The sequence below is a fragment of the Bos mutus genome, chromosome 13 (assembly GCF_027580195.1).
Source record: "Bos mutus isolate GX-2022 chromosome 13, NWIPB_WYAK_1.1, whole genome shotgun sequence".
Taxonomy (NCBI): Eukaryota; Metazoa; Chordata; class Mammalia; order Artiodactyla; family Bovidae; genus Bos; species Bos mutus.
In genome coordinates this window covers 61,663,997-61,678,593 of record NC_091629.1, presented here as the reverse complement: position 1 = coordinate 61,678,593, position 14,597 = coordinate 61,663,997, and the positions used below count along the sequence as shown (strand labels likewise).

Here is a 14,597-nt window from a genome sequence, read left to right as displayed (position 1 = left end):
AAAACAGCAAGCCCCTTCCCTTCCTCTACTTTTAAGGCTGAGGACAGCGGGTGCTCTTGAAAGTTGCTCCTTATTGGTCCCACGTCCACAACATCAAAGGTTAGTAGGTCTTATCCCACTAAACTCCTGCTGATTGTCTCAACTGCCAGGCAGCACAGATGAGTACTCAGTGTCCAACTTGGCAATTCACCCCAGAGTTTAAACCCACAACAGAGACCCTCTGGGAACTGCTGTCATTGGGGTGGACCCATGGTATCTCATCTTCCAGTTCAATGCAGGAGCTATGCTGAAAAGGTCAGCAGTGATGATATCTGCACCTCTACATGCTAAACATCCCACATACCCGATCCTAGGACCCTGGCAAGCAGGGTATTATAATCTCCATGTGCCAGGCGAGTAAACCGAGGCTCAGACAGGTTATGTAAATTTCCCCAACTTGCACAGCTAGTGGCTCCTGAGAGGATTCAGACCCAGGCTGTAGGGTCCCTGGGTCTAGGGCCTTTCCTCCAAGCTGGGAGGCCTTCTTGGGGAGAAAAGGGGTCTTGAGTGTCCAGTCCTATGTCCTGTGACTGTCCAGTCACGCAGTCCCTAAAAAAGTCTCTTATTCCTTAAATATAAGACCTGATACCATAAAACTCCTAGGAGAGAACATGGGCAAAACATCCTATGACAGAAATTACACCAGTGTTTTCTTATGTCAGTCTCCCGAGGCAACAGAAATCAAAGCAAAAACAAATGGGACCTAATCAGACTTACAGCCAAGGAAACAAGGAACCAAAGGAAAAGACAGCCTATGGGATGGGAGAAAATACTGACAAATGATGTAACTGACAAGGGCTTAATCTCTCAACTACACAATAGCTCATACAACTCAACAACAGAAAACAGCCCAATTGAAAAATGGGCAGAAGATCTAAATAGACGTTTTTCCAAAGAAGACATAAAGATGGCTAGTAGGCAGTTGAAAAGATGCTCAACATCATTAATTATTAGAGAAATGCAAATCAAAACCACAGTGAAGTATCACCTCTTACCATTCAGAATGACCATCATTTTAAAATCTACAAATAAATGCTGGAGAGGGTATGGAGAAAAGGGAACCCCCTCCTATACTGTTGGTGAGAATGTAAGTTGGTGCAACCACTGTGGATAACAGGATGGAGGTTCCTCAGAAAACTAAAACAAGAATTACCATGTGATCCAGCAGTTCCATTCCTGGGCATATATCCAGGAAAAAACTGTTAATATAATTGAAAAAGATATATGCATCCATATGTTCATAGAAGCACAATTTACAATAGCCAAGACACGAAAGCTACCTAAATGTCCGTGGACAAATGGATAGGTAAAGAAGATGTGGTGTAAACACACACACACAATGAAATATTTCTCAGCCAGAAAAAAGAATGAGATAATGCCATTTGAGCAACACAGATGGAGAGATTATCATACTAAGTAAGAAAAAGACAAATGCTGTATGATATCACTTGTATCTGGAATCTAAAATACAACACACACAACCTTGTCTACAAAACAGAAACAAGACTCATAAAGAACAGACTGGCGGTTGCCAAAGCGGGAGGGGACATCGGGGAGGGGTAGACTGGGAGTTTGAGATTAACAAAGACAAACTAGTAATCCAGGAAGGATACACAAGGTCCTACTGTACAGCACAGGACTGTATTTAATATCCTGGGATGAACCATAATGGAAAATCATGAAAAAGGATATATGTGTATGTATATATATTTGAATCATTCTGCTGTACAGCAGAAATTAATGCAGCACTGTTGATCAACTATACTTCAATAATAAATTTTAAAAGTGTCCTCTTTATAGAGCAGGTGCTCAGTAAATGCCACCTGTTGATTAATGGATGTATAGTGGATAAATTAGGTAAAACCAAATGGTTCTAAGTCAGTGTTTGAAAGCCACCAGTGGCCTCCACCCTGTGCCCCGTGGGGCAGCCATACCCGGACGGCAAGGGGGCCAGGAGGAGGTGACTAAACTCCCTTGGCAAGTGAAACTTGGAATCACCAAGTTGTGACATAAACTGTCTCTAAACGCGTAGGAATGAGGGACACTGGATCACTTGACTTGTGGCAGCTTCTTGGCAAGAAAAAGGGATGATTTCTCCCCAGTCCACCGCTCTCCGCCCTCACTGCCCCTAGTGCAAATCACACCATGCAGAGTTTTGCTCTTTTGCCATGTGAAGAGCACAGCACTGTGGGGTCCATGGGAGGTGGGACCATGTATTTACCCTGCCAGGTACATAGAGCACTGTTAGGACTCTCAGCCTTAGAGGAAATACTTCTTTCAGTCTGAATAAATCTTTCTGTGCACGGATTGACTGTGACGACACCATTTGGTTTCAGTGCTGTACCATCAGCCGTGTGTTCCTTCCATTTAAAGCATCCAATCACGGGGTAAATACTAAGGTCATGCAGAGGCAAATCATTGCTTTTCTAGAAGACCTTCGGGGATGGGGCAGGGGAGGGCGGCCGGGAAACCTTACCATGCCAGGAGACTAGAGGGAAGCACCAGGGATGCTAGCCAAGCTGGGGTGTTAGGAATCTATTCCCAAGGTTCATCATGAGGAATGACTAGACTGGCCCCTGCACTGGCGGCTGGGGGCAGACACGCACTCAGTCTGGATCCAGCGGCCACGATGGCCATGGTGGGGCTAGGAGGATACAGAAGTGCTCACTGACCTGCAGTGCTCACGATGAACTTCCACTTGACCACGTAGGCATCGCCTTCGTGGAACTGCCCGATGCTCTGCTTGGGGAGCCTGCTGTAGTCGAACTCCAGGATGTGCCAGACGTCCACTGAGATGCTGGCGATCTCGAACTGCCTCCGGTCGTCCCCTTCCACCAGCCCGTAGCCTCGGCCCACGTTGACCCCATCCAGCACGGTGCCGGCTGTTGTCTGGGGCACCGGCACCATCCGTGTCACGTCGTAAGGCTTGACCTCTGCCCGGGCATCGTCCTAGGAGGGAACGCAGACATGCTGGCTCAGCTGCCTCTGGTGATGGGACAGCCTCAGAGGATGGCGTTCAGGCTGTCCAGTGCATTTCAGGAAAGGGTGCATTTAGAGGACACACACCATGACTCTGAATGCGACACCTATAAACCTGGAGGTGGAAACACAGCTATTTTCACCTCCTGGAGTCAGAATGTAGCTGGAAACTGGTTTGCTGTTCTACTAGCAAACCCCAGGAGGGCTTTTAGCATCCAAGCCCCTTTGGCATGGACTCAAACCGAGCTCTGAGGTTTGGGGCTTAATCATCCTGCATACCTTGTGCTGCGCGAGTTCGCTGGCGTTCTTCTCGTTAGGTCTCTTCAGTTCCGTCCAATCAAGGAATTTCTCTTTGAACAAGATCGTCTCGTTGTGTTCTGTAAGTCTCCCAAATATTGCCCAGTCGGGCCGCCCCTGTCCTTTCCTGCAGGGTGGGGGTGGGGTGGGAGGAGTGGATGGGAAAAGAACCAAGATTAAATAAGTCACGTTGAAATTAAGAAGTCCAAACCCAGCACACGTGGCTAGTGAGAAAACCAAATACGTAAACAGTATACAGAATGGATGGTTTGTTTTCACTGATGTGACCTGATAAATGACATTTTCTTACTTTAGCCTGAAACCTTGCATGGTTTTGTTTCCCTGGAGTTGATGTGCCTGAATGTGACGTGATCCACCTCAGGACTGGACTTGCATTCTAGCAAATCCTCACGTCGGGGTCCCGGAGAGCAACGGGCTAGTCTGGGAGTTCAGCGAAGGCCGGAGTCGCAGGCGTGTCGCTCTCGCCTGCTTTATTCTGCCCACGGCCATCCAGAGAGCCTCAGCATGTTTCCTTCAAGTCCGTGAATAGAGGGAGGGATCTGCGTTCACCCTGAGTTCTCTTAAGTCATGTCACAATGGAGACTGCCAGTCTCCAGGAAAAATTCTCCTCTGTTCCCTAAATGAACATACCCTCATAGATCATAGAGTGAATTTGTGCACATTTATGTCTAGGTCACTGGATGGGAAGCAGCTGAGCAGAACACAATGAAAAGAGAAAGGAAGCCGCCCAGCCCGGTCAGGAGGTCTGTACTGTCTCGGGATCTCAGAATCCGGCACTGAGCTTGGAACACAGCTAACTTAGAAATAGGGAGAGCTGAGAAAAGACGTGCAGAAGAGGGTGAGCCGTAAGGATAAGGTGAAGGTGTTTCTCATCCTTCCTAATCAGCCTTGGCTTGTGAACTGGGTCCCTCAGATGGACGGGCAGTGCTTCCTGGGCCCTGGGGTGGCCCATGCTTCATCATGTCCTATTTGGTCCAGACCACAGTTTCTGGCATCACAGCTAAGGCAGAGCAAGGGGCTGCCTGTTTTCAAAGGGACCCAAAAGGATGAGGCACTTCATACAAACACTTCCATTGCAGACTCTGGTGGGACTTCAGGAACCAAGTATCAGCAACTGTGGAAAATTCAGGACTACCTTGAAGACTATGGTCCTTAGCAGAAAATAGCTGAGTGACTGTCTTTTATATAAATTCCACTCTGCAGACTTGCTGAGGTGCTTACAGAACGAGCACTTTGGTCTCAGCTTAGACATTCATCTTGGATACTGTGAAGCCAGGGAGCACGGCCAGCAGCATCTGCAGTGTGAGGGCGTGAAGCTGGTGACCCTCCTCTCTGTCCTGACTCGTGGGTCTGAGCTGGGTGAAGCCATGACTCCTCAGTGGTTTTGGTCTCCTGTCTGTTAAGAAGGGCTGAGTGCTCTACTTTGGCTGCACCTTAAAATCCCTGGGGAGCTTTTAAGACATGCTGACACATGAGCCCCACCCACCTGAATCAAAAGCACATCTCCTGGGCTGGGCCCACCAAATGCATTTTTTCCAGAGCTCCCCCAGAGCTTCTGGTCTCAGAGGTGCTGAGAGCCAGCAGGCGGGATGCCCACTCCTCTGTATTTTCAGATCTCAGATGACGTCATGACCAAATTGTCTATCAGACAGATTTTATGCTTTGGTATTTTTTTCTTTTACTATAGCAAGTAAAATATTCCTTTTAGTCTTAGCTTTAGTTCTTAAAAAAACTAGTTGTTTCAGTACTAATTTTGTTAAATGTGCTTAAAAAGGATTTGAAAACTTTTCACCTACACTGACATCATTTTGGATTTTTTCTATAATGACAATAATAAAATCAAGATTTGGATTTTAAAACAGGAAACTAGGTAGGTTAGTTGAAATCTGTATATAAATTCAATGGAAGACATTAAAAAGCAGTTTCAATGTGCCATTTACATCAATTTCTAATGTATTATGTGGGATGCATAATTTAAAGGCACTTCTTTTTCCTGGTAGTTATGAAATAAAAAACACTGATCCTTTGGATCTAAGAATTTTTTCCTCAAGATCATCTTTCTGAGAGTTTTGTGCATCTTTGGCCGCTTCTCCAAGATGACTTTGAAAAGTCCAGTAGACTGTAGGAAATAACTACAATCATTACTTCAATACCACATCCTCCCTCCCCCTAAAAGGGCAAAAACCTCATCTAAACAAATAGTGGATCCTGGAATTCAAGGGCTATGCTGGGGAGGTATGAAACCAGACAGAGGCATGGTTTCCACAGATCCATGGCTGGATTCCAGGACTTGGCAAGCTTTTCCGATGAGCAAGGCATTTGCTTAAACAACTGCTATTCATCTGGCACAGCAGCACCTGAACGCTGCAGGTGGCACCGATTTACCTTAAGAAATGAAATACAACAGGAACACCATCCAGACGACCTCTCCATCCGTACTTCTGTATTTGTTAGGGAAAAGCTAAAGCGCCGTTCCTTTTGTGAATAATCAAGGTACTGCATTGTGATCATTTATGGAAAGTAAAACCCAAGAAAGGTGATGGTTAATCACTGCGGTGGGGGGAGGTGGCCAAGGGCCCGGCAGTACCTGGGAATGAGGGGATTGCATTCCCCAGGATCCAGCGGGTTGATGTCACAATTCTCGTAGTCAAAGGTTCCATTCCACAAGTGCTTTGCCAGCTGAAAGGCGATTTTCCGTTGTGCTAATGTGACTTCTTTTCCATGCCACACGTAAACTTCACTCCCAAAATCAAACACCAGTACCTGGGGAAATGGCACAGAAAAATCTGTTAACTCCAAGGACAAGTTCTAGTTGAACCAGAGTCTCTAGTGACAGTGAGCCAGACAGGCGATGATTTAAATCCTAATGGAGCATTCAGTACAGACACAAAGAGACCTGGCAGCTAGTGCCATCCTGCCAAGCCAGCCTTCATTCCGTGGGTGTGATTTCTGTCTTGTTGACCTAAGTGCCCAAGTTAACCCCTCCTCTGAAGGCTCAGGCCATGTAGCACTTCTGAGGCATAAGAGCTATTTAAGCACGTCTTCCTCCGTCCCCCTTACTCTCTCCCTTCCCTTGTCATTCACTCATTTAACTTATACAGGCAACCTCACGTGGCACTGAGGACCCAGTGATTGTACAGGACTCCGCCCTGTACAATTCCGAGACCCTCAAGGGCAGAGACAAACCTGTACTTATATTTGCAGTTGGGCTCACCAGGGTTTGTTGAATGAATACAAGAACACAATGCTATTTCTTATTTCCATGCCTGTTGCTTGTTCTTCCTAGAATAATTCCTGTCTTCATTTCCAACCTTCCCTGAAAACTCAGTTGGTAAAGAATCTGCCTGCAATGCAGGAGACCCCGATTCAATTCTTAGATCAGGAAGATCCCCCGGAGAAGGGATAGGCTACCCACTCTAGTATTCTTGGGCTTCCCTGGTGGCTCAGCTGGTAAAGAATCCACCTGCAATGCGGGAGACCTGGGTTCGATCCCTGTGTTGGGAATTCTACTTAAGAATAGAATTATTACTACTAAGCAAACTAAGTTACTAAGCAAACTAGACTCAATTTCACCTTATCATTAAAATTATTCCTGATTACTTCTTTTTCTGTGACTGTTTCTCCCTTTAAATGCCCATTCACATCAGACAATCAATTTAGCTTTGGATGACATTCTAATACTTTTCTACCCAATGAAATTTAAAGTCCCATTGTGTCTTCCACTTTCTTCTCAACATTCAGAATACTTACTGGTTCTGCATATACTCTCTCTCACACACACACAAACATTTGTACACATACACACAAACACACGTATGCACGTGTACTCATTTGCTTCAGTCACGCTTGATTCTCTGTGACCTGGACTGCAGCCGCCAGGCTCCTAGGTCCATGGGATTCTCCAACAAGAATACTGGCGTGGGTTGCCATGCCCCCTTCTAGGGGATCTTCCTGACCCAGGGAGTGAACCCACGTCTCCTGTGGCTCCTGCATGGCAGGTGGATTCTTTTACTACTGAGCCACTGGGGAAGGCCACAAACATATATAAAATATTAAATATAAAATTAAATTAAATATTTAATATATTTAATACTTGTCAGAAAAAACAATATTTATTATTTATATTTAATAAATCTTTACTTATGTGAGATAAAAATTCATGGGTTTACTTGGCAAACCTAAAAATTATATATACACCTATGATTCCTGAAACTCAAGGACTGAAAGATGTTTAATGTTTATACAAAAATCAAAAGACAGGCCTGAGTCATATTTATGTTTGGCCCCAAACAGAAAAGCCTTCACTGTCCCACGCCTCCTGGGAACAACATTGTAACTCTGTATTAGCACCAGGAGGCGCAGTGGTAAAGAATCTGCCTGCCAGTGCAGGACACTTAAGAGACATGGGTTCAATCCCTGGGTTGGGAAGATCCTCCGGAGGAGGAAACGGCAACCCGATCCAGTATTCTTGCCTGGGAAATCCCATGGACAGAGAAGCCTGGTGGGCTACAGTCCATGGGGTCGCAAAGAGTCAGACACAGCTTAGTGAATAAACAATTAGCATCTAAGATGGCAGCAATGATTTGAAGTCACAAATTGGGAGCCTTTAAAAAGATGTTTCTGGGGACTTCCCTGGTAGTCCAGTGGTTAAGAATGCTATTCTTCTACTGCAGGGGCTGTGGGTTCGTTTCCCGGTTGGGGAACTTAAGATCTCACATGCTTCAAGGTGCAGCCAAAAAACCCCAAACAAGATATCTCTAGTCTGTGATGTGCACTAACCCTGGCTAGTGTCTGTTGGGCACTTTTGTCTGTTTTCCTGGGCAGCCCAGGGCCAAGGCGGAGCCCTCGCCATACCTCTTTTGATTGCAGGAGGGAGCACTTTGGGATCTTCCCCCAGTAGTCATCATCAGGAACGAGTTTGTCATCCATCAGACGGTAAATGCAGTTGGTCTCTATTATGGCCGTTTCATAGAGCTCATCCTCCTTTGGGTCTCCGGCGGCTTTGGGATAAGAACAGTAAGGGGGTGTTATGTTTTCCACTGGAGAGCGGCTGGTTTGGAAGAAGGAAGGAGGAGAGGAGAAGTAGCCAGTCTTCTTCTCTGAGATACAGTAAACTCTTACATTGGTAACTGGCTTGGCCGCCCAGAAGCTTCCAGAAGTCTTTGGCTGCATGTGTGTGTGTATTAATTCCTTCTTCAACAGTCTGGATGTAAGTTGCTCTACAACCAAGTTCCCTCTTGGTCTGAATTAAACTCGCAAGTTCTGAGGCCTAAACAGAGAGAGGAGCACAGTTATCTGGGCAGACAAGTCCAAGGCCAGGTGGTGGATGGGCTAAGGCTGAAATCAGAGAAGAGAAATGGTGCACGTCTGAAAGGAAAACCTCGTGACCACAGGGGCCAGGGGCACCACTGGTTGGGGGTTGTCTACAAAGTCAAGGAAATGTAACTAAAGGACTAGAGGGAATGCATTCTTTAGAGCAACAGGTCTTAAATTCAACAGATCATCCATGATGCTTTTAAAAACACCCATTCTACTAATCAGCCATAAAAAAAAGCAAAGTTTGCAGCAACATGGATGATCATACTAAGTGAAGTCAGAGAAGGACAAATACCATATGATGTCATATGTGGAGTCTAAAATATGACACAAATGAAGCTATCGATGAAACAGAAAGACTCACAGACATAGAGAGCAGCCTTGTGGTTGCCAAGGGGGAGGAGAGGTGGGAGAGAGATGGAGTAGGAGTTTAGGATTAGAGACGCCACTAGCATATACAGGGTGGATAAAGACTGAGGTTCTATTGTAGAGCACAGGGACTGTACTCAACCTCCTGGGAAGAAAAACAGTATGAAAAAGAATGTATGTATAACAGAACCACTTTGCTCTACAGCAGAAATTAACCCTGTAAATCAGAAATTAACATTGTAAATCAACTATAAGTCAATTAAAAATCAGTAAGTCAATAAGAAAAAAATTCCCATGTCCTGGTCTTTTCCCATTAAAATCTCACTCAGTATATCAGAGAAGGAACTTCATTAGCACCCGGGATAAACAACTTAGAAGTGATGTAGAGAAAGTTTCTTCCTCTACAAACGATGAACCAGGACTTAAAACCTGGGGCATAGGTCAGATTCCTTTGAAAACATCTCCCTGAAGCACTTAATGAGAGGCTTGTTGCAGAGACATTCCGGAAAAGAAAGAAGACTATCCCCTCTCACTTGAATGAGACACTGAGGCTTTGAGAAGCTTTCTAGGGGTCTGGCCACTGGAAGAATGTCCTGTCTGTGTCTAAAGGAGACGCAGAACCAAGCTACTCTCATTGCTTACACACTGACCTTCGCCTTCTCGATCACGTTGGCGAACTCTCCGACCCACAGGAAGCAGTGATGGGGCGAGAGCAGGAGGAAGCAGTCCCCGCTGTTGAGGGAGGGGGCGCGAGGCTCCACCAGCCGCGTCTGCACGTGTCTTCTTCCTGAACACGGGGCAGAGGTCACGGTCTCCCCAAGAGGAGCCCTGGCCCCAGTCCCAGCAGGACCCGCCGGGATGCACCTCACATCCAGAGCAACCCTGCTCCTGACTCTGCCTCCTGACCAGTCTCTGCTCAGCTGAGCTCCCGTGACCCGGGGGGCGTAGGTCATAGCCTCGTGGATGACTTTCCCTGGTGGCATGTCCCAGGAGTCACTGCCAGGACCACTAGCGGTGTCCTCTTACAGCACGTGGATCCACTAAGGCTCCCTCCCCAGGGATGCTGGCAAACTCCCTGTTTCCCCTCTCCTGCTCCTCTCCTGGTCTCTCTCCACTCAGCCCACCTCCTACACTTCACAGCCGCTGTGGGCCGGGCGATCAGAACGCCCTTCAGAGAACCTCTTGGTTCTCGGAAACCCTGAGTCTATAGAGGAACCAGCTTAGAGGGAAGCCTTGCCTTGTGCAGCTTCCAACACCTTCTCCTAAATGGTTTCCATCTTCCCATAGTCACACCAGTAGTGCCGCCCTGACGCTACAACATGGGAACGGAGGCGGGGGTCTGCACTTGCCACTGGTCTTTTAAATGTGCTACAAAGGACAGTGGCCGTGCAGACACAAACTGGAAACCACCAGCGAAGCAGAGGATACGCCCTCCTTGTCTTGAGCCTGAATCTACAGCAGTGTTGCTGGGGGGCAGCTAATACTGCAGGGCAGCCCAGAGCCCTCTGGTTGCAGGGGAAGGCTCCTCGTTAAAGAGGAGGGGAGGGAGGGTGTTGGCCACCTCTCTGCACTCCCTCGCTCCCTTCTCCAAGAGCCCATCTCTCCCTCTGGCTCCCTGACTCCTGCTGACCTCAGTGAGGACGACAGAGTGGGGCGAACACTCTGATGGCCGCGGGGGCATCTGGTGACCACAGGCAGTGTGTGGCCAGGGTCACGGGAAGGGGCGCAGCAGCAAGAGCTAGGATTCTGGGATCAGGTGGACCAGGGTCACAGTCAGCTCTGCTGCTCAGCAGCTGTGGGGACCTGGGGCCCGTCACCAAGCTCAGGAGCCAAATGCTTCCTACCTCGTGGGATTTTGCAAAGCTGGGGTTAGATGTGGTAGTGCCCGGTGGGCTCTCCAGAGCATGTGTTCCCTCCCCGTCAGGCAAGTGGGGGGAACTCAGGCCTCCAGACAAAACCCGGGGTCACGTGTCATCTTCTCGGCTCTCAATACCTTTAACCTGCAGCAGCATCAGCTTCTTGTAGGGCACTGCGCTGTTGTTGGAGTTCTGTTCCGTCAGGTTGACGCTCCGCAGGCTGACGTTGCTAAAGTTTTCTTTGCTGGCTAACCCCGCCAGGGTGACTTCTGAGAAGCTGGAGTTGGCGGACACTGGGAGGATTGAAGGATGAAAGAGAGCACAGGGCAGTAAGACATTCGGGAGAAAAGACAAGGTTCATACTCTGTGATCATGCATAACAATCACTGCTTTTTTCTTTTCAAGCTAGTCCTGATGGGGAAAACATACTCTCGTCTGATGAGCTCTGTGAAGCTCTGTGTTAGGAATTAAACACAGGATTGAAAATATAAATGCTTGTTGACAGGTGTCAACCCATCCATGCAGACAGATAAGAAATGAGTGTGGACCAACCACCTCAGTATAAGATTAGGAGCTGAACTCATTTGCTGCAATTCCACTAAAGCCGTTATAATTCCTAATAGGGTTCAGATGTTGAAATGCTTTCCTGAGGGGGACGGTTGGATATCTTCCATCCAAAGTCTTTATATGCAGAAAAGCAGGCACTCTGTAAGGCTTGGTTTAGTTCTCATCTGTTCCTGGAGGCAGAGTGAACAACTAGATGATCTCTTGGGATCCTTTCCTCTCAGATTTAAGATTGTAATAAGACGCTAGGTTCTCTGTGTGAACCAACAAATGTACATATGCCTCTGAAAAGTGGAGGCAGAATTAAAGTACACAGAATCTTTGCCAATAAATCTTTATTTCTCCAGTTCTTTGTTTTAAAAAATATGTGCATGCTGCTGCTGCTGCTAAGTCGCTTCAGTCATGTCCGACTCTGTGCGACCCCATAGACGGCAGCCCACCAGGCTCCCCCGTCCCTGGGATTCTCCAGGCAAGAACACTGGAGTGGGTTGCCATTTCCTTCTCCAGTGCATGAAAGTGAAAAGTGAAAATGAAATCGCTCAGTCATGTCCGACTCTTAGCGACCTCATGGACTGCAGCCTACCAGGCTCCCCTGTCCATGGGATTTTCCAGGCAAGAGTGCTGGAGTGGGGTGCCATTGCCTTCTCCCATGCGTGCTAGAGAGAAACTTGGAAAATTACTTCGCTGGGATGAAGTTCTAACACTGAAGACATATAACACCACTTCACAATTCATATGGCTCAGAATTTGAAGTATACTTATTCAGTAAAATAATTATAATGAAAAGACTCAACCACCTCATCTAAATATTCTATTTCTAAAAACAAAAAACAACTTTGGTAAGTAGGTTTATGAGTGCTATAGGAAAACAAAAATGATAGCAAGAATATTCAGACTCGCAAGATTATGCATGCCACTAGCCCCACCAGGACAACCGCTGTTTCAGAGCTGGACCCCCATGTGGCTGGGCAAAGGAGAGCTGACGGCTGAGCCCGGAGTGGAAACAGAGCCTGGGGACCGCTCCTCACTTGCATCATGGCCTACCCCTTCTGCCCCCTCCCACCACTCCTCTCAGCCCACATCCCAACTTCAAGGAGCCCGAGGTCCTCTCCAAAGCAAAGTGAAAAGCACTGGCTTGTACTTTAATTAACAGCATAAAACCTAGGATTAGGCAAAGCAGGGATGTGGGACACTTGCCCATGAGAGATCAAATTTCCTCTAGAATCAAACGGGGTGGAGAACTGCCAAGTTTGGAAATGGACTAAATTACAAAGCCCAACCTCCCTTTCCTCCAGCCTCTGGAAAGAAAACTCAAAAAGACTTAAATGAATAGAGGGCTTCTCTGGTGGCTCAGACAGTAAAGAATCTGCCTGCAATGCAGGAGACCTGGGTTTGATCCTTGGTCGAGAAGATCCCCTGGAGAAGGGAATGGCTCCCCACTCCAGTATTCTTGCCTGGAGAATCCCCATGGACAGAGGAGCCTTGTGGGCTCCAGCCGATGGGGTCGCAAAGAGTCGTGACTGAGTGACTTAACACTTTCACTTTAAGTGAACAGATGGGCCACACTTAAGAGTTTCTGTGAGAAGCCTTCACCTTCTAAGCAGGCTTTCTGCAGGTGTGCATGCGTGTGTGCAAACGCGCTTATTTGTCTCTCGTGAGTGTCTCGGCACCGTGGCTGGCCTTTGCAGGGCAGGAAAATAAGAGATGGAGTCACCTGCTCCCCCAGTTCCCGAGCACACAGCTGGGGGTGGGCCCCACACTCACACTTTTCGACTTTCATCCGCTTCGACTCCACGAAGGCCACGTTCAGTCTCTGCTCAGTGTACTCCTGCAGGAGATCTTCCCTCGCGGCCAGCATCTTCAGGGGGTTTTTGGAAGCCTGGACCCGGCGCTTGGGCCGCACGGCACGCTTGTGCTCAGCCACCGAGGATGTCAACCTATGGGGCAGAGCAGAGCTGCTGTGGCCAGGGCTGCAGTCTCACCCACGCTCAGGGGCTTGCAGGTCTCTGGCCTGGAGCACCCAGCTCCACAGTTTTATTTCTCCATTGCATTATAAATCTTACAGCGCCTCCTCCTCCTCCCGCCACTCCACCGATGGAGTCAGAGGATCTTGGAAGGTTGAAGCCCATTTGGGTCAAGATCCCAGCCAATCCTAGGAGCCTTGCTCTCACCATGCCCCTGGGACTTCACCTAGAGGAACGGTTAGCGCCTCTGGTGCAGCCCGCCCCACTCCTGGTCAGCGCTGATGGGTGGAAGTCCTTCCCTGATATCATCACCGCCCCCGACCCTGCCCCCTACACAGCATCCTGATCACTTCCTGTTGGAAAAGAACCGCCTTTCCTTCTCTGGGCTCTCTAGCAAGCCCTCGGAGACTAGTCAGTCACTGCTTCTCGATTTAACCCTCCTTCCTGCAGACTCAGCTTCCTCTCCATGCCAGTTTTGCAGTTTCCTCCCCCAATTCTCCCATCACTATTCTCCTCCCAACCCACTGCCCGTCTTTGGAAAATAAGCACTATTTTGAAGAGTATATAGAAATAAAAAGAGGCCCCCAAACTATGACCCTGTCTCTCTCTCTCTCACACACACACACCTCTCTGGGGCCAAACACCAGACATGAAGATGGGGGTACACTCTGTCCCAGAGTTCCCAGCAGACTCTAGCTGCTTTTAACATCCAAGTGCATGGATCTCTGTCCCCGGAGGTCCTCTTTCATACATAACATTATCATGTGTGTATGTGTTCAACACGACATATCAATGTTCAAATTGTATGTAACAATTTAAACAATGACATTTGGATGAGGAGGAGATTGAGAAATAGTCCGATAACCATGTATGAAAATAATACCCAGAATATTAAAGGTGGGGAGTGGCAAATTGTTCATTTTCTTAAGACAGCAAATTGAAAACAAAAAAACTGAACACATTGAAAAATGCAGAATGGGTATCAGGAACAGCTTAAGGAAACACTTATGATGACCTTGCAGACTTCTGGAAGAGACAGGCTCTCTCACAAATTGGTGGGAAGCAGATAAATGTGGTGGATGGCTGTGGGGTAAGCCCACCCAGCACGCTCTCCCTGCTTCTGGTAGGTGGTCCTGGATTTGCCTTTGTGGGGACTGCCTCCCTCCACGCCCCACCCTCTATCCCAGCTCCG

At 47.7% G+C, this 14,597-nt stretch overlaps 1 protein-coding gene across 15 annotated transcripts in view; it reads right to left on the bottom strand.

Annotated features, from left to right (window-relative positions):
• Window positions 1-14,597, bottom strand: part of SVIL (supervillin) — a 255,989-nt gene that overhangs the window by 15,877 nt on the left and 225,515 nt on the right. For all 15 annotated transcript variants that reach the window (XM_070381838.1, XM_070381836.1, XM_070381840.1 and 12 more), the window contains 8 exons: window positions 13,206-13,378; window positions 11,015-11,170; window positions 9,672-9,808; window positions 8,458-8,605; window positions 8,191-8,336; window positions 5,924-6,099; window positions 3,298-3,442; window positions 2,712-2,988 (listed from right to left, as the gene is read on the bottom strand). In XM_070381838.1, the coding sequence (XP_070237939.1) occupies window positions 2,712-2,988; window positions 3,298-3,442; window positions 5,924-6,099; window positions 8,191-8,336; window positions 8,458-8,605; window positions 9,672-9,808; window positions 11,015-11,170; window positions 13,206-13,378 (1,358 nt within the window). The remainder of the gene's footprint in view (window positions 1-2,711; window positions 2,989-3,297; window positions 3,443-5,923; window positions 6,100-8,190; window positions 8,337-8,457; window positions 8,606-9,671; window positions 9,809-11,014; window positions 11,171-13,205; window positions 13,379-14,597) is intronic.